Below are 23,988 nucleotides of genomic sequence, written 5' to 3' on the forward strand. Positions count from 1 at the left end.
CAGGCATGCCTGGTGCTTATTGGAGGTGGAACCTAGTATCCAGTAGGAGAAACGCAAGGTATAGTTATAGGAGAACTACAGGCCTCTTCAGCGGGAGCAGATCTGTACAGTCCCCTGGCCTAGCCTCCGAGTGGTCCTTCCACGCTCCACACCCCTCTCTGCTGGCTCCCCTTCTTTCCACTTCTTGCAGTTTTTTTCATAGACTTGGTGTTTGCTCTCAAGGATGACCTCATTGTTGGGAGGGACAACTATGGGAAGATGTTTCTGCCTTCCCTTTCCTCAACTCTCAGATTGTACTACTGCCTCTTCCCATGAACCCCATGTTACCGTTTCCTTTGTAGAGGTCACGGAGTAGGTTTGTCAGAGTTTTGTGGGATATAGGTGACATGAGAGTTTCAAAAAACTAAGTCCTTCTATATTTCTTTCTCTGCTCTGTTCTCTTTCTCTTACTGATTGAATTTTTATCAAGTTCTGAAAAATACCAGTATTTTGGGCAAAGCAGCTAAGTTTTATGTTGGCTGTTGCAGAGTTAACATTGTAAACAAAATAATTTCTACTAATAGAGTCAAGTAATCCTATCAAACTTTGCTTTCCTGGGCTGGACTAGACTATATCTAGTCCATTTGCAAAACATTACTACATACCCGCTTTGTGCAAGAGGCTTACATCAGTCACTTAAGGAAATAAAAAGAAGAATAAAACAGGCTACATGCAAATCATTCTCAAAACCACCATCAGCCAAAACCTGGTGAGCCAACCCAACCCTACCTACCTGTGGCATCTCCCACACTTCGGATGACCAGATTTGCTTTGGCTGATCTTAATAGACTATATAAGATATGCCTTTCTCACCACCGTGTCCCATGCTTCTTGCTCAAAGGTGCTCCCTCAGTCAAAGGGAACAACTCCCTTAAATAACTCTGCCCGTCTTTTTACTCATTAGAAGCCCTTCGAACAGCAAGTGCATTCTTTGTTTATATGGGCATGGTACACTTGGAGATAGAAGTGTTCAGGGTTGAAAAATGACTGGAGAACTGAGAGAATCCTGCATGTTCTTTCTACTTAACCCTGGTCTTGTGAAAAGCCATCTCTTACCCGAAGAGGGAATTTTCCTTCTTGTATAAGACCCTGACCCCTTGCATGTGCCCTAAAGCAGGCACATAGTTTTTATGTGTGCCTGTTAGTTTGTATTTGTGATACTGATCTGCTTTTTGTCCCTGCTGACGGTTATTATATCTTAATGGGCGAAACACTACTCTAATGATCCTTGTGTATATAATTCTTGTGGTACAGAGCAGGCACCAGAGGACCACATAAAAATGTTTGCCTCAATTTCCCTGCAAAAAAGAAGGCCAGAAACCAGACTTGACCAAGTAACAGATTTTTAAAGGTAAAGGAATCCAATAAAATTACCAGCTTTTCACAGCGTGTGTCTACTTCCTTTTGACATATTGTGAGGTGTAGGTGAAATATTCTAACCGAACTGACAGTGTGTGCGAGACAGCTAAGGAGGGAAGGAGATAAAAGTAAAAACCACCAGCAATGATTGATATTGCAGTAGCAATGAGCTGTTGGGGTCTCCCCTTTGTGGACTTGACACTTCACCTTTCTGACACCATCTGCAGAAGTGTTAGTATAATGAGACCTATACAGATGGGAACAAAAGCTAGGATTACTTGGAATTACTGTATCAGAGCTTTGAGGCTTGCTGTAAAATTACATAGGCTTGTATTTGTTTATTCAATTTATGAGCGGTGTGCCTGTGTGCACACACATGCGTGGAAGAGACAGAGACAGAAAGTGAGTGTTTTCAAAGTATAAAATGGAGGGAGCGATCTGATCCTGGGTGACGCCAAAAATAGTTTAGTTGAAAGACTGACTTCTTTCCACATTGTGATCATTATGATTACTAATTAATTAGTTAACTAATTAATTGGGCTTATGTAATGGCTAATAAGTTTAATGGTAAGTGCTTGCAAGAATTACTTAATCGGAGAGCATTCATTGATTCTCTAATACATTGTTCCAGTATTTTGAGAATAGAATTATCAGATGTGGATTCTGGCTCTCTAGGAACCTAAACTATATTTGGTGACTAAGACATGGGATTATGTACATGTAAGGCAGTTCTCTTAGGCATCCTAGGACTTGGTAGGCCTTTTTATTTTTTAGACTTCTAGCTGATACCCTAACCTTCCCAGGCCAATACTATTAGAAATAATACAACTAATTTAATCTCCATAAGTTCTAGGCTCAGTATCAATGTCTTGATATTGCTTCTTCTACCTCTGAATTTCCTTTTACTTTTTAGATTTTATTTTTAAGATCCTTCTGTGGAAGAGGAGAAACTTCAGTGGAATAGTTGGCATTGGCCCTAAGTTCATCTGTTCATCTACTTCTTCTTTTACCTGTCCTTTCCTCTCTACTCCATTCCTTTCCCAGTCCCTGGGGGCAGATCAGTAGTCATGCTCACCTCTTAGACTCCTCTGCCTGTTTCTGGGGGAATGGTACAAAGCTCTTCCCCTAAACCTAGACTCAAAGCCTCCGAGTGGTTTTAGACTCTCTCAGTCCCCAGAGCTGGTTAGCAATGTCACTATAATAGTGCTCTGTAGTGTCTTAATTTTTTGCCCTATCCTTTCTGTCCACCCTATTCAAGTTTTTGCTACCTCTTGCCCACTACAATAGATTCTAAATTAGTCTTTTCAAATTTTGACTTTTTGTGTGTGTAATATAATTTTGTCCAATTTACTCCTCTATTCATAACTGCTCAACAACTCCCTCCTGTGTAACAAGTGTATTACAGGTTCATCATAGCATTCAAAATCCTACAAGGTTTTATCCCAAACCATGTTTGGAGTGTATCTTTCTAGTCCCTTTAATTAAGTCTCTATTCAAACCAAAATTGAACTACCTGCCATTGCCTAAACATTTTGTGAGTCTGTCTATTATCTGCTTCTTCTGGCTGGAATGTTTTGTATCCTTCCAGTTTATGTTCACTGGCACGTATTGCATACTTACAAATTGTCATTGCATGGATGAATTTAGCTTAGTTATTGGTGATTAATAGATGAGTGTTTTAAGTGTCTGCCTAAAGCAATATAACACTTGAACTTTTACTCAACCTTTTTTCCTAAGGGGATACAACTATTTAAAACTTTTTTGAATAAGGAAAGATTTTCCTTATTCATTCCCTAATAATGAGAAAACTCATCTTTGAAGTTAATTATTTTTGTTAGGGAATATTCAGGCAAGTGGTATAATCTACACCGACTGTATGAGTTGGGGACGCAATTATGTAACTGCTGGCCAAACCCTGATTTTTGGACAGGGTCAAATTGGGAAGAAGCAAACAACCATAATTCAGATACATGCCTTATAAGGCTGTGCCCCTTATAAGTTTCTTTTTAAGACCCCATGTTCTCTTTGTCAAGAAGCTTTTCCTCCCATCAGCAGAAGGACTCACACTCTTCAGGAGTCCTATGGTATAATTATACCCACAAACATCTATGTTATACCTGCTGCACCCCTGGTACCATGCTGGGAGACAGTTATCAAGATGCATAAGAAATCAACTGCTGACTGCAAGGATTTCACAGTCTACTGGGAGAAGGAAACAGTTATGCAACATACCACAGATTCTTAAAGTATACCATCTTCACCTTATGTAAAATATGAGAGAGGTGCCATGGCAGAGGAAAAGATTGAGGACTTAATGATCTGAGGGTCAAGGGATGTCCTTCCAGGGCTTTGGCCTCTGTGCCTTGGAGAGATGAAGAAAGGGAGGAAGCCATGGCATGTTCAGGAATGGGGAAGGACACAGGGTGACTGGAACCCATGGTGCATGGAGAACATGGTAGGAGATGAGATTGTAAGTGTAATTGAGGCCAGGCAGGGAATGAGTTTAACAACCAGGCCAAGGAGTTTGGACTTCACCCAGTGTTTAAAGGAGGATATTGGAGGTATGTTAAGCATCACAGTAAAATTTTGAAATCCATGTTTTTAAAAAATAACCTTGGTACAATGAAGGATGGATTGATGAGAAAGATTGAAATTAGAGATAAAAATATGATAATACAGACTTGGAGGTACCTGGCATTTCCCTTAAGACACGTGATCCGTTATTTTTTGTAATTAGAGTTCTGTGTCATAGACCCTTCCTGTTAATAATGCTTTCTGAAGTTGGATCTTGAGTGGGGTTTTAAAGGACTGGAAGGGTTTCATAGTAACTGCGATCAGAAACACCTAAGAATTCTGGAAGTTTGCATTTACAGCACAAATCACTCAGTAGTTGTAGTTTTCTTTCTCTAACTCTTTCCAGATGTTAAAGGGGATAAGGCATTAACAAGCATTAAAACACATTTACAATGTATATATTTGAAATCATGATAGTAATAGCTCATATATACCATTTTGGGCTTATACCATGTTCTACGTGCTATGCTAAGCATACGTCTTACCTCACTTAATATTTTCAGTAAGTGGTGTTCGAGCTGTTTTATAGATATGCTGAAGCTCAGAAAATTTAACGTCAGGATCACACAATGAGTACATTTTGTTGTGTCCATGATAGTCACCTTGATTTTTTTTTTCTGTACCTTGAATGTGTTCCTTCAGAAAAAGAAACTTGTCTTTGCAATTACCTCTCCCTGGGACGTTATTCTCCAAAATAGCCACAAAACTGACCTCTGCAGGTCTTCTCTTAAATGTCACCTCCCAAAGAAGCCTTCCTTGCTCCTCCTGTCTAACGTTGTACATTTCTGTTTTACTTTCTTCATAGTAAATTGTTATCTGAAATTATGTATTTACTTGTTTATTTTCTGTCCCCAGCCTAGGATATAAATTTCATGAGATTAATTAAGTACTTTGCACTTCTAACTTAAAAATCCACAGTATTTAGAACAGATCCTGTACACATCAACAAATATTTATTCAAGGGCTGGATGGGGGAATGAATGAATCCATGTCTTCAGAGCCCATGGTTGTTCTCAGTCCCAACCTCTCTGGGTGTTATTTTTCTGCTACTGAACACACTGGACGGGGCACAGCTGACAATATCATCTGAGGAACTGTGTACCTGGGCCCCAGACTGATTAACTTTTAAAAACTGAATATTTACTTACTAGGAAAAGAAACTCACAGGTCATTCTCTTTCTCATTAGTTAAGATTATTTGATTATATCTAAGCTTGTAATATATAGTTACCCAGGATGCATGATTAGTTAACATGTAAACATTTTTGGTAGATTATTGTTTAGAATTTGACCTTTTCTTATGCGCTCATGTTGGTTGATTTTTGTAAGAGAATACTGAGATTTACATAAAATAGACATTGTTTCTGGCTATTTTGGTTTTCAAAGCACTAGACATTTAAAAATGCATGCTCTGTCTGACAAATTAGTGGATATATATGATCTCCACACACAAAATAACAGTCTTGAGAGGGCAAATCCTTTCTTTCTGTCCTTAAACTGCATTTTTCTTTGGTGGTTTCAGATTGGCCTTTGTGGATGTGTGGTGTTCCTTTGTCTTGGTGGAATCCGAGGTGACTGACTTTCTCTCTAGCATATTAACCTCCTCTTTTCTCTCGGTTCCATGTATCTAGAAATAGCTTGCTGATTAACCCCTAAGTTTGAGAAGGTGGCCTGCAAAGGAATTTTAAGTACATTTCTTGGTGTTCTGTGAGGTTCCATGATCTTAGCTCAGTTAATTTTAGCTTTGTTAAAATTGTATGAAAGGGTTCATGTGATTCTAAACCACAGAAGAAGCAAAATACCTCAAAAACAACCTGCCCCTTACCTTGATCCCCACCTTCCCAAAAACCATGGTGTGATGCAAATGAACAGAATAATAGTTGACGAGCAAAATTTTAAGGCATTCTAAGTATCACTGGTTAGTTTAATAAAATTAATTAGCCTGCCACGGAGAAAATTTACTAGTGTGCTGGTTAATTTCACAATGTAAAGTCAGGGAAGGGAGGTAGGGTTGAGGGAACAAACCTTATTAGTTTTGAATAATTATTTAAAGATGTGGACCTGCTTATTTCAAACACTTTGATAGCCAAATCCATTAAGGATTTTAAGTCTCAATTTTTGCATCCCAGTATCTGTGGGAAGGTACCTCTCTAGATGAAATCATACGCATATTAGTTAACGGCTAAATTAATCTTAAATAATACAGAACAAGTAGAATCCTAATAAAACCATGGGAATGAGAGCCTGCCTGAAGACTGGCTCATGGGAGGTTTCCATAATCTTAATTTGCTATTGATGCAATTATTGCTTTTTCTTGTCTTTTTAATCCAAACAAGATGTTGGCAGTGGCCACGGAAAGGTGCCTGAAATCACATGCCTGAATTCATTTAATTTGCCAACATTGTCTTTTTTCTCTCTTTCTTTCTGGTAATGGGCAAGAGTCAGTTCTGGTGCATTAGGTACTAAATCTCTTCAATTACCATCGGGAAGAAAGATTTAACATTGTGCTTCAAACCTACAAACTGATTTAGTTTTAAAGCACAAACACTTCTCCTGTGGAGCCTAAATTAAACTGCAGAAAGGACTCAGAGCCCGAGGAATTAAACAAGGCAGAGCCAAGGCTCAGGCCAATGATAGGAACCATTTTGGTTTCTTTCATTTGAGACCCCTGGTGCGAAAGGAAGGGGAGCAGAAACAAGCTGAGAGGCACAGCTTGTGTAAGAAAGTGCAGGAAATCAACATGGCACATGGATACATATGTAACAAACCTGCACATTGTGCACATGTACCCTAAAACCTAAAGTATAATTAAAAAAAAAAAAAAACTATGAGAAAAAAAAAAAGAAAGTGCAATACTCTGTTAATTGCTCGGAAGCTGGATGTGGAGTAAACGTTGGTGCAGGGGACCTAATCAAATCCCTTATCCTCTTTTCTTTTTGGGTGCTCGGCAGCCATTTTCAATGTGGATGACTCCGTGGTTGATCTGGAGACCCTGGCAGCCTTATATGAAAACGTGAGTGTCAAAGACTTACAGAGCTAGCATTTCCGTATTTATCTTCTACCTGAGAAATGACTGAGCCGTTCATGTTCTTTGGTAGTAAGGGTTTTGACGTGGCCTGGAAGAGATTAAGGCATAGAAACACAAGCTTGAATGGGAGTGGATGTGAGGAGCACTAGATTCCTAACTCCCACTGTGGTATCTGGGCTAGCAGATCTCATTGCACACTTGCAAAGCAGGGCATCTCAGGTGGACACCACTTACGTGCTCTGGAACCCAGTCCTGTCACTTGCTGGCCAAGTGAATGAAGATAAGCTGCCTACTGAAATGATAGTGTGCACTGGTGTCTACTTCTGAACAATGGGCCTGCTAATACCAGCTTGGATGATTACTCTTAGTCCAAATGAGTTGATGATACTGAATGTGGGAAGGTGGGTAGAATGGTAGGTATGTGTTTTGGATTTAGAGTGAGACAGTCTTAGGTTTGAGGTCCAGCTGTGTCTACCATTGCCTGCTAAGTGACCTTGGGCTAGTTACTTAAACTCCTTAATCCCGTTGTGATCATCATTATAGTGGGGATTATAGTAGGCTCTGATTTTTTTTTTAATCAAATGAGTATTTCATATATGTAGCAGTAGCAATGTATTTTGAAAGTCAACAGGACTGTACACATATAAGGTCTTTTAACTTGGGTTTTAAGTGGACATAACCAGCAGAATTGTCAGGCTCTCTTGAGAAGACAACACAGGAAAGTCAGAATTCCCATGATTGTTCATTGTTTTGGTTCACTGACTGTTAGGCTACAGAAACATAGATTGAACCACATTCTCTTAAGTAATGGTATTTCCCAGGAAGCTGTCTAGGGCTCTATAGTATGCTGTGGTCACTCAGTTCAAAAGATGATTCGTTTCATATTTATGTCCCCTGGGACCTTAAGATTCTTACGGAAGATTTCCATAGTCTAATAGTCTAGGCTTGGTGGCATCACCAATTCCTTGCTCATTTTCACATCTTTTATATGTATCAGGAGCTACTTAATACAAGTGGGTGGGAACTTCCCACGTTTCCACTAGTAAAGCTTTCGTTAATAAATCAGAAAGTACACAAATACCAGGCCATTGGGAGCTAATTATGCACTTGAATACTTGGAGGTCAGCAAGGTATAGAGGCAGAAGGAGGGAGTTCCAAGTCTGAAGCTCTTTAAGAGTTACTTAGTACAAGCCTCAGTGGAATAATCTGTAAAATGAGGATACAGTGGTTCACGTTAAAGAACTTTGTCAAAGGCAGTACCTTCCAGATGCTTTGTGTTGTTATACCATGAGCTCAGGACTATGCACATGGTTGCCGCTTGTTAGCTCATAGTAGAGATAAGCTGCATACAACTGAAATAGTTGGATAAATTGAGAAAGTCAGTGACTCAATGCCAAAATAAGTGGTACAGACAATGAGTCCTTACGAAATTTGGAAAAAGGGACGATGTTGACTAGAAATGAAAGAGCTGCGAGTTCATATAATTTAGGGCTGTTCTAAGAGTAAGGAAGCAAATTCTAAGAACAATACCCCCCCCAGCCTCCTTACAGAGGAAGAGACCGGGAATTCAAAAGTAGAGCTCAAATAGCTGTACTTCTGTGTCCAGCTGCCTGTACTTGTTAGGTCCATTTGCATTGAATCTCAAACTTGAGCATGAATCAGAATCACCCGGTGGGCTTGCATCCCCCCTACCCCCACCCACATCCCCAGTTCTTGTGTCTAGGGTGGGCCAATAATTTGCATTTCTGACAAGTGACGGGTGATGTTGTTGATGGTGCTGGTCTAGGAACCACACTTTGAGACCCACTGCCATAGCCAGAGTCTCACTACCCCCCCCCCTTTTTTTTTTTTTTTTTTTTTTTTGGTTTTGTTTTCTATTTTGATACAGAGAGCCCAAGAGGATGAGCTGGTTAAAATAAGAAAGTATTACGAGACATCCAAAGAAGAAGAACTGAAGCTGCTGGATAAACCTGAGCAGTAAGGATACTTAACATTTTTCTGTTAGGCCAAAAGGAGAACTGCAATTTCTGTCTTCTTGTCTCCCAGCTCAGAATAACCAAATCTAAATTGTGCAGCCAGCTAAATCACAACACCGTCATTCCTGTGACCTATTGCATGCAGCAGGATGACCCTGCTGCCGGGAAAAGCAGCGCTGAGATTTGTGCTGTTGGATACAATGTGTCTCACCCCCCTCCCCTACCCCACGAGACTCCCCTTTCTTGTTCTAGCAACTTGTTAATTCCTCCTAGACTAAACAATTTGACCAAAAGGGTAACTGAGGAAGGAAGAAGGCATTGTTCTGTTTAAGGTTCTCCTGATGAAGTTAAAAAGATGATATCAGAGTCAGAATTCAAATTTATTTTCCTAAAGGTCATATCCAGTAAGTGCAGCCTGAATGTGCCAGCTTTTCCCCAAACTTCTCCACCTGCTCTGCCCAAATGTGGCTTTTTCTCCCCCTCACTCTGTACATGCTTGTTCTTCTCTCCACTCACTATCTATAGCTGCTTGCTCTGTCGTTTATGATGCCCTTCCATAGGCTTTGAAGACCCAGAACTCCGGGGTGTAACTGAGTGACTCTTGGGGTCTCGAAGCCACAGATAAGCTCCCGGGGCTCTGCAGCCCCACGCCCCTGCCCAGGGCCTAGGACTCTGTGAGACTGTAAAATAGGTTCAGAGGACACAGGGGCCTCTTCTGCCTGTTGCTACCCTAAACTTTTTTTGTCCAATTCAGGCCAACCCTCTCAACCTAGAGATGAGGCAAGTGTAGAAAATGAAGTAGAAGTGGAGTGATCAGATCAGGGTTACAAGTCAGCCCTAGAAGCTTCCAACGTTCTCGGGCTTGCACTGGAGTTCCATGCCTTGTCCCTTGGGTTCTCTAGAAACAGGGGTCCCCAACCCCTGGGCCACAGACTAGTACCAGCCTGTGGCCTGTTAGGAACCAGGCCACACAGCAGGAGGTGAGTGATAGACAAGCTGGCATTACCGCCCGAGCTCCGCCTCCTGTCAGGTCAGCAGCAGCATCAGATTCTCATAGGAGCACAAACCCTATTGTGAACTGCGCATGTGAGCGATCCAGGTTGCACGCTCCTTATTAGAATCTAATGATGATCTGTCACTCTCTCCCATCACCCCCAGATGCAGGAAAACACGCTCAGGGCTCCCACTAATTCTAGATTATGGTGAGTTGTATAATTATTTCATTATATGTTACAATGTAATAATAATGGAAATAAAGTGCACAATAAATGTAATGTGCTTGAATCATCTTGAAACCATCCCACCTCCAACCCCAACCCCTGGCCTGTGGAAAAATTGTCTTCCTCGAAACCAGTCCCTGTGCTAAAAAGGTTGGGCACAGCTGCTCTAGAATACCTCAGTCCCCATGGATGCCTGGACATTTAGACTCGGGAAAACATCTTAAATGACTGGGGATGGGAGTCAGGAAGAGAATTCTGGGTTTACTCAGTTAATGACAAACCTACATGATGGTTTTGGGAACCTTGGAGGACTTGCTCTCACATGGAGCGTGGTCCAAGATCCCCTCTCAAAGTAGGTTTCTAAAGCCTAGGAATATTGTGAATCAAGTCAAGTGAGGTTCCCTTGCTGTCTTGTTCCACTAACTTGAGACACCTTCCTTACCAATCCCTACCCTCAACTGATCCTATGGTTTATTTCCAAGTCATATTTCCTATTATAACAAATGAATCCCTCCTATGGTGCTAATGACTGAAAGTAAAGTGACTAATAATGGGCTATTTCAACACTGAAAAGGCCTGGGGATGTATTGGGGCACAGTGGGCATATCAAGCGCTTGGGTAGTGCTGGTTATACCAAGTTACACAGTAATATTCTCCTTTAAGCCTGGAGTTGGCAAACCTTTCCTGTAAAGGACTAGATAGTAAGTATTTAGGCTTTGTGGCTTATGGGATGTTATAAATATTCAAGTCAGCCATTGCTGTGCCAAAGCAACCACAGGCGATATATAAACAAATGGGTATCGCTGTGCCCCAATGACATTTTACTTATGAACACTGAAATGTGAATTTCATGTTATTTTTACATGTCATAAAATGTTGTCCTTCTATTGACTCTTTTTTCAACAATTTAGAAACGTAAACATCGTTCTTTTAATTCATGAGCCATACAAAAACAAGTGGTGGCCTGGTTTTGGCCTGTGGGCTGCAATTTGCCAACCCCTTAACCACCGAGCAGCCCTTACTCTAAGCTATGGGAATGGCTGATCCGGTGAAATGAACAGGCAGGCAGAGATCATGTTTCTGCTACTGTCCTAATTATTGTTCTAATTGCCGGGACTTAGATAATGGTAGCAGGTAATTAACACACAACTTATTCTTGTTTTCTCTACTGATGATCTAGATAGAAAAGCATTTTTAATGTTTATAAATGGTCATTGTGATGGCTTCGTGAACACGCAAACCCAGCAAAAAGGACTGTCATGCTGTGCTGGTGAGGTGACGTGCCTGGACTCAGTTGCGGGAGGGTGAGGCACGGATAGGTGGGGGCCTTCAGACCTGGGTGCATTTCACCTTTGCTACCGACCTCCTGCACAAACCAGCATTTGTTTGATTTATGCCACTCTGATTCTCTGGCAACTTATTTGCCATTAACTCCAAGTGAGTCGACTATAAGCATGTTTTACATACTGGAAAATATGAATCATTTATAGTTTTAACGTTGCAGTTTTCTAAGAGTCCTGTGGTGCCCAGTCCTATAAATCAGAGCATGGAGAGGCTGGTCTCATCACTCACCTCATCAACTCTCTTACACTCCAGTGCCAGATTTAGAAAGCCATTGCCCACAGAGGTGTCATCTGCTTGGGACCAGGCTGTCTGAGAACCACTCCCTCTAGGGATGGCCCTTGACTCTTATGCTGCTGGGTAATGGCTGTGAGGTGAGGCTCTGCTGGGTTTGATTAGGCCTGGTACACGCTCCTCATGGCCTAGGGTGAGAACACTATACACAGTCTATTGTGATGTTTCATGAAGGTCCACAGCTGCCTTGGGACCCCCACACAGTAGACTCTGCTAGTGTACTCCTCTGTGGAAGAATGCAGGCTGCAACATTCAGTTATGCTATGTGTATCGCCTATGTGCACATACACCTTAGGTGATACCATTCAGAAATCTAGGGATAATAAATCAAATGTTAGTCTCTTAAAAACAATGAGCCACATTGCATCATTCCACCCATCAGCTGAGTTGCTGCTGTAGATGTGTAACCCAAATAATGTGAGACACAGCACATCTTTCATATATTAGAAACTGAAGTTGCAGTCCTTCCTAGAAATATTAGCCTACATTGGAGAAAGAAGGGAAGGATCCCTCATTTGTAGCTTCTTTTGGGAATATTTAGTCTTGTTTCTTACTGAACCTGGAATGTAAAGTTAGACTAGCCCAAAAGGAACTCAATCCATAAATATTCATAAGTGCCAAGGCCCAGTGTCCAAGATCCCATGCTTGGGAATATTTAAGAGAGTTACTGTGTTTGCTGTTGTGGGTAGAGGATAAAACAGTAATGGGGCAGGGGAAGAGAAGATATTTATCAGATGCTTGCTTCGCAGCCTTCAAAGTAACCCATACCTCTGGTACCTTAGCAGATAAATAAGAAAGGAGCTATGGTGCTCCTTGCATGGCTGTTTTTGGATGGCAAGGGTCATCGTAAAACCCTATTTTTTTCCTCCAAATTTGCTTCTTTATTGTTTTGTATTTTCACTATACCAAATATCCAAGCCAAAACTGCAAAGTCATCCGGGACTCTTCACAACATCTCTTAGGAGTAGATTAATCTGGGTCTTGTTGCCTTAGTAGCTTCCTCATCCATTTGCCCCTCTCCATTCACACTGCAAGCCCCTCTTACCTTTCCTCTTCGAAGACTACAGCTGTGGTCTCCCAGCCTCAAATTTCCTATCCCATCCAATCAGCTGAGCTGCTGCCAATGAGATTTTCTACAACAAAAAGCAGAAACTGTCACTTTCCGGTTTAAAACCCTTCATTCGTTCAGAAGTTTAAACCCTGTATTTTAGAATACAGAACACAATTTTAGCATCTGCCTTCTACTCACTTTCCCCACAGATACCATTCAGCCTATCTTTGCTCTCCCAGCAGTTTCTCACATGCTGTTCATGAGCATCACAGGGCTCCGGGGACCCTAGCTGACAGTGTTCCCCCCATGACACTTGAGTGTCCTGCATTTGCTTTCCTAGCTCCTCTTCTGGATCCGTCACCAAGAGCACTCGTTCACACTCCACAGTAATCGTTGATTTACTTCTCGGATTATCAAGATGGGATTGTAAGTTAAGCTCTGTTCTCAGATCTTAGCATGGTCCCTGACACACTGTAAATGCCTCATACATTCCTAAAGGACAGACTGACATTCTTGGTGACTGATCTTTTAGTATTAATTCTCAGTTCTTTCCAAAAGTAATGTAAAATTATGATCTTTCCTCCCCCCTCCAACTCTTTGTGTGGGTTGCAGACCCTTCTGCTTAAAGAGGACATTGGAACATTTAAGATTCTTTAAGAGCTTTTCCAGTGCAAGCCCTAACCCCAGTAAGGCTTTAATCCTAGAGAGCCTTGCAATTCTGTCTTACCCTTTCTTGTGTAACATACATTGATAAGACTATGGTCTTGTCTCCTCATATTGGTCCTATGCTTCCTCTTTTGAGATTAGTTATAGGTAGCTATTCATTCAGCATTTTCTGCTTTTCATCTAAGTCCTTTTTGGTGAGCCGAGGCATTGATCTGTGTATTTTCTCAGGTGGTGTCTGTAACTGCTTCGCTCACTGTGATAGGAAGTGTACATGCTCTGGGAACTTGGGTCCTGAATGACGCCTCATGGTCACATTTAGAAGGGGAGAAATGCAGGGCCCTTCTTTCAAAATAGCTCAGCATCTGAATAAATAAATCTTCCCCAGACTCATTACAGGATCAAATGCTGTCAGTCCTGTGAGCTTTTTGCTTCTTATATGTTTGTAAAGACTGATGATACCCCTGATTTCAGTCATGATAAATGAATAAATTGTTTAATATTCATTAAGAAGTAATTTACACAGAGTTTAACTTTTTCATCTTGTCCTAATGCAGAATTCCTATGAATTTCCACTTTTATACTTCTTTATATAATTTTCATAATAATGGGTTATTGAACTTTAAAACAAGATTGTGTTTTCTCTTATGGATATTCCTTGCTTTCATTAAGTGTCATCTAAAAAAAAGATTATGGATTATGACCTAGTTGTGGAATAAATACGAAATCAATTGATGTTAGAAATTAATTAAAACCCAAATCTCCCTAAAGGTAGAGGCGGCACAGGGTGTATAAGCAAAGAAAATATCTTTCGGTATAGAAAGAAATAGGCTCCAGCTTTGTTCCTGTGTAAAACCATTTTTGGTGAGAGATGGCAAAATTCCTTGGTAATGATGTTATGAGTTGACCAAGACTTTCAGAAATATCAGTTAATCATCATCTCAACTCCAAAATGAAATAAATGGCTGTTAGTAGATTTTCTCCTTTTCTGAATTCATGTCCAACTGTTTCCACCCATTTTCATTTATACCCCTTCCTCTGGTGGTTGGCCTGGAGAGTATGTCACTCTTCCAACTTAGTTTTGCAAAGGGAACCAGTGCCCAACCGCTCAGACAGTGAGTTAGTGTGTGTAGGTCAGTACTCACCTTTAGCTTTTAAGATCTGTCTTGCCACATTTTTAAGGAAACTTTAGGTTGTCTACTTAATGAGTGCCTGCTTTGTTCTAAATACTGAGTTGTAAACTATGTCTGTATAAGTTAATGTGAAAAAGTAAACAAATATCTGGAGAATGTGATCATTATAGACCATTATGTAATTCACTGAGCAAAAATAGTAGCAGTATCGCTTGAGTAAGAGATTTTTTTTTAAATCACTTGTCTGTAGACATTTGCCTCAAGTCTTCAGTTTGCTTAGCCTGTATAAATACACCTTTAGAGAATGCTGCATTGTGAGGGAGTTTATTGTATAATTTTTCTCGTATGTTAAAGGCTAGGGCTTTCCATTTGGGTTCAGTCTCTTGTTTGGGCAGCAGGAGATAGATAACTTGTTTAGTATATTTGTGTTAACTTTCTGTTCCCGAAGGAATTTCTATACTATACATTTATTCATCATGCTAGAACCCCTTTAAAAAGCAGCCCCGTTGTCAACAATGGAAACCGTGCCCTTGGAATTCCTTGAGTCTACCTATGTGACACCTTTTATAATTGTTGAGAGTGTTAGGTAAGGAATGTTCCCAAAGTGGATCTTTTTCAGCTGTCTTTTTATTTTGCTTGTGATTATATATGAAGGTAGATGATACATTTTGTTTTTTACAGATTTTTACATGAGTTAGCCCAGATTCCTAATTTTGCTGAACGTGCCCAGTGCATAATCTTCAGATCTGTCTTTTTTGAGGGTATCACCTCCTTGCACAGAAAGGTGGAGATCATCACGCGAGCTTCTAAGGTATGTTTACTGTCTAATTTAAAAGATAGCCTTGCTCTGAAGAGTAAAGGAGAAAGTGGGAGAGACCACTTTAGTGCCATTATAGAAACTTTTTTGGACTCAGATTGTGTGTTTTTCTAAGTGTAAATTTGATAATTATCTTGCCCGTGTGTGTGTGTGTGTGTGTGTCTGTGTGTGTGTATGCGAGAGAGGGAGAGAAAAGGAGATGCAGATGGATGAAGAGGGAGAAGGAGGGAAAAAATGACACTTTTACAGATTCCTTCTAAAAAATTCTGAATATCTTCCAAAGTACATACTGGCCACTAAAAACCAATCTAAATAGCATGGTCTGTTTCCTGTTTTACAATTTGGATTGCAGAAGAGATTTTGCTTGAGATCCATGCATTTGATCATCTGAAATGTGTCAACCTAATAAGAGGATTCTAGAGACTTGATAAGTGAAATAAATGACTGACATTGAGTCATTGGCAAATAAATATTTGTTGGCTTTACTACACTGGTGTTCATTATAAGGTTAAATTCTAGCACCTGGCTTTTTCTCACAGTTGAACCATGCTCTTAAGGACACGTTATTCTTCTCCACAAATACTGTAGTACTTTGTTCCTTATTTGGAGACGTGATTTTTTTTCCTCTAAGATATGAGGTATTTCAGTAGAGAATAAATATTACAGAAATATAATTATATACGCACTAATAATACCCGAAAGGCGGGAGCAGAAAAAGAAGTCTGCCTGGAGCTGATTTTTTTTTTCTTTCTTTCTTTCTTTTTTTTTTTTTTTTGAGACGGAGTTTCTTCTTGCCCAGTTTAGAGTGCAGTGGCATGATCTCGGCTCATTGCAACCTCTGCCTCAAGGGCTCAAGCAATTCTCCTGCCTCAGCCTCCCAGGTAGCTGGGATTACAGATTACAGGTGCCTGCCATCACGCCCAGCTAGTTTTTGTATTTTTAGTAGAGACAGGGTTTTACCATGTGGGCCAGGCTGGCCTTGAACTCCAGACCTCAGGCAATCCACCTGCCTCAGCCTCCCAAAGTGCTGGGATTACAGGCGTGAGCCACCGTGCCCAGCCATTACTTTTTTTACCCTGAAATAAAGGGGGATAAAATGTGAATTAAGACCATAAAGAAAAGAAGTTTCAATTGGAAAATTGTACTTGAAGTAAAAAATAAATAAAAGGACAAATGAGACAGGGAGCCAAAGAAAATCCTAAGCAGCTTGAAAATGTAAAAGTTAATAGACATACAACAAGCACTTAATAAATGTAAGTTTAATAAATTTATTAAAGATGGCCTACAGCCTTAAAATGCATTATTGTAGTTTACCTCTGAAAATTATATCTGGGGATAAAGAAGAACGTACTTCTTCTGTATCTGCTCTGCATTTAACTGTATTGGTTATCTAGATAAATAGTCCTGAAATACATCCTCAAAAGGTAAACCCCTTTCCACCTAGAAGTCATCAAAGGTTAAGCCTTACTATATATACCAACTCCCTTTTTACAACTTCTACTTTAAAATAAGTATTAAAAATTAAACTGGCTCAAATGAAAATATAAAACCAATAGTTAATCCTCATGTATTAAAACATGCACTGTTTATAATTAATTTGTTGAGTGGGTAGAAAATAATGGCTGTTAATGTGTTTGTAAAGACACTCATGGCTTAGTAAAGTGTGTTTTTCATTTCACCAACTGTTAATTCTGTTGGTACCAAGCCTCCCGACAGCCTATTGAGTACTCAGTAAATATTTGTTACTGAATGAACATGGGTACATTTGGAGTTCAGCTCGGTAATAATTGGTGTTTGCCATCACAGGGCTTGCTGCACATGAAGAGTGTGAAGGATATTTTAGCTCTCATCTTGGCTTTTGGAAATTATATGAACGGAGGAAATAGGACTCGGGGACAAGCCGATGGATATAGCTTAGAAATTCTGCCCAAACTCAAGGATGTCAAAAGTCGGGTATTTATTTTTCATAATAAGTTTCTATGATCTGCCATTATTTTCTTTCTTTACCTTTAATTTTAAAAAACGTATTCCAGATTGTTCCATTTATCTCTGTCCTCCCCTTAACAACAATCATTTATATTAGAGCATGCATTTTGTTCTTTACTTTCTTTTCACTTTTGAATGAAGAGTTTTGTTTTGTTTTTTCCACATTAGACCTTATTTTCAATGACTTAATTCCCATCATCGTGTGCTCTGACATATACAATTAGGTATTGAACTGCTACTCAGTGAGAGAACAAAACAGATAGCATACAGTACCAGGATCCTGCAAAGGCTGGAGGCTGTTTGAGTTTAGTGTTGCCTACTAGTAGTTTACTCATTCCTGAATGGCAGAGCAATGTTGAATCACCAATTTTTTGCCTCAGCAATTGGGCTGGGGTCTACTGTCAAGCTCTCTGAGCCTGATTATCACTTGGCTCCACACCCCTGTGGAGCTACCTCTTTAGAAACAACCAGCCCATATCTAGGCGTCCCATGGGGGGCAGGGGGGTGCAGGGAGGGGAAACACACAGGCAAATTAGAATTAGACCCCAGTGAACAGGACACAAAGGCTGCCTTGTGGGAGGGCCTGCTCCCCACTGGCCTCCCGGGGTCATAAAGTGGCGTGGTGCTCCTTTAAGCTGGCCTGGATTGTTTTTCACACCATTAAGAACACACATTTTTTGAAAGATGGGAAGGGAGGGTGCTTTTCTGTTCTAGGCCGTGGTTCCCTTTAGCACTCCCTGCCCCCTCCTGTCTTGGCTTTATGCCAGAAAATACAAGGACACAATTTTTTTGTTTGTTTTAGCCATTATTTCAGAAGTTTTATGGATTATCTGTTTGTTTTTTCCCCACAAAGGATAGTACAGTGTCATTTCTTTATGTAGCCAGCATAATAAATGGATGGGATAAAGCAGAGGAAGGAAAACCTTGCCAGCATCGAAGAGAAAGCCAGTTTTCACAAATTACAAGTTTCTCAACCTGAGATTTCATCTCTCAATCATGTAATATGACAGTCTCATGGGAATGATTTTCATGTACATTTCTCTTTTAAACCTAGGATAATGGGATTAATCTGGTGGACTACGTTGTTCAGTATTACCTGCGTTACTATGATCAGGTAAGTAATGGCATTACATGGCAAAGTTTCAACTCTTACTCATTGTTGGCATTCATAAGTTGGATGATGGATAGATGGATGGATGAACTGCAAGCCCAACATAGAATATGAGAGCTCTCCAGTGTGGTTTACAGATGAGCACACTGAAACCAAGAGAGTTTAGTTGACTTATGAAGAGAAGCATTATTCAGTGGTGTAAATCTACTGAGTCTCAGTCGACTGTATAACACAGCTTCAGAGAGATCCCTAGCTGCCTCAGTGCTTTACGGCCAGATTGTGAGGTTCTCTGTGAAATCTAGATCCACTCAGTAATTGGTTATAGTTGAAACTGTATTCTGATGATGCAGAGCAAAATTTAGGAAAGTAAGACTCAGTAATACTCAATATTTTATCAGTAATGAATCTATGAACAGGCCAAAGATGTAGAATTTGAAAAATCCATCTTTTCTGCTTAGAGGGCATTTACAATTAGAAATAAACATTTCTGTGTGAGTCCATCTGAGCAGAATTTTCTACTTTATTCCTTCTTGTTAAATTGAGAACAAGGAGTTGTAATTTTGCGAAGAAAGAGGTATTGTTATAAGATGTTAAGAAATACAGCAATCAATATGAACAGTAAAAGTCTCAAAGTAAATGCTGTCAGGACTTCTGCTTTACCATGCATGTAAGCAGAATTGTTCCTAGGCATCGAGGGAAGAATGGTAAAGATCCCGGGGCCTTTTAATAGGCCTGCAGTTTCATCCAGAAGACAAGTGAGGCACTGATGAACTCCGTAATACTTTCTTCTACCCTCCTGGTGGGCTTATCTAACTATTTTCAATATACCTACAGCAGGCTCATCATTTCCCCCCTCCCCAAACTTTTCCCAGATTTCTGTTAAGAATATCGTAGTTTTTGATAGTTTTTGGTCATTAAGGCATGAAACCTTGTCCTTCTCTGGTTACTCTCTGTCCTTCCACTGAGTTGCTTCTGATGTCCTTCCCTGTTTTGTTTTGTTTTGTCTTGTTTTGTTTTGTTTTGTTTTCTGGCCGACCTCAGCTTACCCAGGTTTTAAGATCACTCATCTGGAGAATTTCAGTTGCTTTCCAGCTCAGCTCTCCATCTCGAGGTTCTACCACTCTAAGCCATCCCACACCCTCTTTACACAGCTCTGATCATACTGCTTTTCTACTCAGAACGAAGTGGCTCCCCATTTTCAAGTGAATTAGGATTCACCCAACTTAATTCCAATCTTTCACAACCTTGCTTTTATTACTTTCCCTCTACACATATTCTGTGATCCAACTCAAGACCTGATGTTTTCCACACACACCCTGTGCTTCCTACTAATGTGTTTTTACTTCTGATGTTCTCCCTAACTGAAAGTATCTTTGTCTCTAGCCTTTTTATAAAACTTCCCTTTTTTCTCATTACTGTACTGCTCTCTGGAAATAATAAATTTAAAGATTTTTTGGGAAAAAATCTCCCAGTAACATTACCAATATATGTGTTACAGATTTAACCAGAAGAGTACAGACCTTTGTGAATAAATTTACATAATTTTACTGAAAGTCATAAAAATTTAAAAACATAGAGTGAAGAAGAGAAAAACCCAATTTAAAAAAATTGAGTAATGGGCTTGAATAGACATTTCTCCAAATGAGACAAACAAATAGCCAACAGGTGCCAACATCACCAATCATCCAGGGAAATGGAAATCAAAACCACAGTGAGATATCCCATCATGCCTTTTAGGATGGCTGTTAATAAAAACCAAAACCAAAACCCTACCACACAGAAAATAGCAAGTGTTGACAAGGACGTAGAAAAAATGGAACCAGTTAGCATCATTGGTGGGAATATAAAATGGTGGAGCTGTTATGGAAAACAGTAGGGAGTTTCTTCCAAAAATTAAAAATAGAACTACCATATGATCAGACAGTCTCACTTCTGGGTATTTATCCAAAAGAATTGAAACCAGGATCTCAAAGAGACATTTTCCCTCTCATATTCATTGAAACATTGTTCACAATGGCTAAGATTTGGAAACAATCTAAATGTCTGTCAGTTGTGCCAGGCGTGGTGGCTCACGCTTGTAATCCCAGCACTTTGGGAGGTCGAGGCGGGCAGATCACGAGGTCAGGAGATCGAGACCACGGTGAAACCCCGTCTCTACTAAAAAATACAAAAAAAAAAATTAGCCGGGCGTGGTGGCGGGCGCCTGTAGTCCCAGCTACTCGGAGAGGCTGAGGCAGGAGAATGGCGTGAACCCGGGAGGCGGAGCTTGCAGTGAGCCGAGATGGCGCCACTGCACTCCAGCCTCGGCGACAGAGCGAGACTCCGTCTCAAAAAAAAAAAAAATGTCTGTCAGTAGATGAATAGGTAAAGAAAATGCGTATATGTACTAGGGAATAGTAGTCAACCATAAAGAAGAAATAAATTCTGTCATATGCTGCAACATGGGTCAGCCTTGAAGATACTATGCTAAGTCAATATAATCCATTCACAGAAGGGCAAATACTGCATGATTCCACTTAAATGAGTATCTAAAGTAGTCAAACTGAAAGGAACAGAAAGTAGAATGAATGATGGGGGAATGGGGAAATGGAGAATTGAGGATACGGAGCTTCAGTCATGTAAGATGAAGAAGTTCTAGAGATCTGTACAACAATATGCTTAGGGCTAACAATACTATACTGTACACTTAAAAATTTAAGAGAATAGATATCATGTTATAGGGGTTTTTGTTGGTTTTTTACCACAATGAGGAGTGGCATTATCTCCTCTGTTGGAAATACCAGTCAAAATTCTAATCAATTTTAGAAGTTTACAAAACAATTTTAAATATTATATATAAAAATAATTAGATAAAAATTTGACCAGGATTTAAAAATGAAGAATCATTCATTTATATATTCTAATATATTATAGAGCTATAATAATTAAAAGTGTAGAATGATAGAATAACATCACAAAACTTAACATGAAAAGGAAATCTCAGAAATGGATCTAAATAAATATGTGTCAAGTGTGTGATAAAAGAGAAATTTCAAGTAATTGGTAAGAGGAAGAAGTTGAATTACCTCCTAGACCTCATACCAGAGACCAGAGCAAAGTTTTAAAGAACAAAAGAGTTAAATGTAGGAATAAACGAAAAATAAAATCAATAAAACATCACAAAAGTGTAGGTAAATAGTTTACTGATTTTGAAGTAGCAAAATCCTTTCAAAGTGTTCAGTCTAAGGCAGAAACCATAAAAGGTGAGAATGATAACTTTCAATGCATAAAACTAAAAAACTTTAATTCCTAATTAAAATTTTAAAATACTTTAGTATCTCAAAAATGACTTAAAACTAAATTCAAAATAACATACTGGGAAAATGTTGACAACATAATAGACAATGAACTCTTGAGAATTAACAAGAAAAAAATCTTCCTTATTTTTAAAAAATGGCAAAATGTATCACAGGCAATTTACAAAAGATGTATAAAAGACATAAATTGCCAACTAGATATATAGAATTAGCGCTGTAAATTGATCAAACCTTTGTTAGGACTGTCATGTATGGTAAATCAGGTTATTCTCTGTTTAAGGTCTCTAGGTCAAATGGGACTCATATCTAGCCTGCCCTTGATTCACCAAATTATATATCCTATAAAGGGCACACTTTAAAAAATTCACATAAAGATGCCATGTGCTTGTCAAGCTGTTTGCCCATAAAGCTGTTGCTATCTGCAGGAACACATTTTCCTAATTTATACATATATATGCTTTATGGGCAAGCAAGGTTGTGTTTTTGTTTTTTGTTTTTTCTCTTTTTAAAAGTTTCCCTTTTTTCCCCCATTTTTTCATTTTTTCCTATTCTTTTTTCTTCATGTCAGGCAGGTAACGTGTCCATATCATAACAAGGTTTGATGGTGGCGCATCTCACACATGCATATGAACACCCAATCCATCACACTCATGAACTACAAAAGGATCAAAAGCAAGGTTTTCGACCTTTGTGTATCAAAAGCCCTAGAAATATGTGTAACCTTTTAAGAAATTTCTACCCCAAGAAAACAACTAAGGATTTAATGACTATTTGCTTATAATAGCAAAATATTGGAAAAATTTTGGTAGGTGTACAATGATAGAGACCAAGGTCAAATAAATTATACTAGAGTCACACACTGGAATAATATACTCCCATGGAGAGTGTATAGGAGAGAATGTAGTGGTATTAGAAAATATTTTTGATCTGCTTTTAATTTACAAGCGTGTTTCAAAATAACATACAGTATAATACCAAATACGTAATAGATAAAGATAAATACACACAAACACACAGAATAACCTGAAAAGAATACATTAAAATGTTTCTGGATATTAGGATTGTAAGGGTTTTTTTTTTTTTTTTTTTTTTACTGTCTTTTGTCTTTCCATTACTAAACATAACATGTATCACTTTTGTAAAAGGGAAAAAAGATGTAGTGAAAAATAACTTAGTCTAATCTTACATGGCCCTTTTTTGAGGTCGTTATTAACATCCTGATCTTTGAAGGAAGGCTTTGAAGCCCTCACCTTTGAAGCCTGCAAGTACTTTATTTGAATCTCTCTCAAGATGCATCTTATTCTGCCTTGTATGTATATATGAGGAATTACCTATTATCTTGGCATTGGTTTTTGAGGTTCAGAATTCATTGTTGTCTCTTTTTTTCTTTTCTTTTTTTTTTTTAATTGAGATGGAGTCTCGCTCTGTTGCCCAGGCTGCAGTGCAGTGGTGCAATCTTGGCTCACTGCAACCTCCGCCACCCAGGTTCAAGCAATTCTCATGCCTTAGCCTTCCGAGTAGCTGGGACTACAGGCATGCACTACCACACCTATTTTTTTTTTTTTTTTGTATTTTTAGTAGAAACGGGGTTTCACTATGTTGGCCAGGCTGGTCTCGAACTCCTGACCCCAAGTGATCCACCGCCTTGGCTTCCCAAAGTGCTGAGATTACAGGCATGAGCCACCATGCCTGGCCATTGTCTCTTTTTTATTGCTTGTAATACAGGTGTCTGATAAAACTTGCTGAACTGGATATAATGTTAATATTCACAAAGGTGTAATAAGTGGCATCTGTAAAGAACTAGATATGAGGAGATGAGAACTGTTTTCTGGTGGAGTGAGGAAGGCGTGTTTAGCTTCAGGAAATGAAGAAGCAGCAGCAGGCACATAAGCACGTACCCTAGGTTTTGACAGCAGGTACTAGTGTGGCAGAAGAATTATCCTGAAGAATCTTTGAGGGTGACATTTCTAACCCTAGGTCGGCATGGGCAGATTTATTGGTAGTGCCTACCCCAACCAAGTCAAATGCATTGTGTGGGAAGACTGAAATTTGCCTGTGGAATATAGTTGTGGTTGAAAAGAGCTGAACCCAGTGGAATCAA

The 23,988-nt window shown here is 39.5% G+C and overlaps 1 protein-coding gene and 1 non-coding gene across 9 annotated transcripts in view; one reads left to right on the forward strand and one right to left on the reverse strand.

The window, feature by feature from the left end:
- The window catches only part of FMN1 (formin 1), a 434,114-nt gene that overhangs the window by 279,861 nt on the left and 130,265 nt on the right, over positions 1-23,988 (forward strand). For all 8 annotated transcript variants that reach the window (XM_058428057.1, XM_058428060.1, XM_058428056.1 and 5 more), the window contains 5 exons: positions 6,923-6,984; positions 8,888-8,976; positions 15,359-15,488; positions 17,301-17,447; positions 18,535-18,594. In XM_058428057.1, the coding sequence (XP_058284040.1) occupies positions 6,923-6,984; positions 8,888-8,976; positions 15,359-15,488; positions 17,301-17,447; positions 18,535-18,594 (488 nt within the window). The remainder of the gene's footprint in view (positions 1-6,922; positions 6,985-8,887; positions 8,977-15,358; positions 15,489-17,300; positions 17,448-18,534; positions 18,595-23,988) is intronic.
- LOC116482816 (small nucleolar RNA U13) lies at positions 22,450-22,554 on the reverse strand. Its single transcript, XR_004252078.1, has one exon. It is a non-coding gene; the product is annotated as a small nucleolar RNA U13 (small nucleolar RNA).

This window comes from Hylobates moloch, unplaced genomic scaffold, assembly GCF_009828535.3.
Source record: "Hylobates moloch isolate HMO894 unplaced genomic scaffold, HMol_V3 SCAFFOLD_14, whole genome shotgun sequence".
NCBI classification, from domain to species: Eukaryota; Metazoa; Chordata; class Mammalia; order Primates; family Hylobatidae; genus Hylobates; species Hylobates moloch.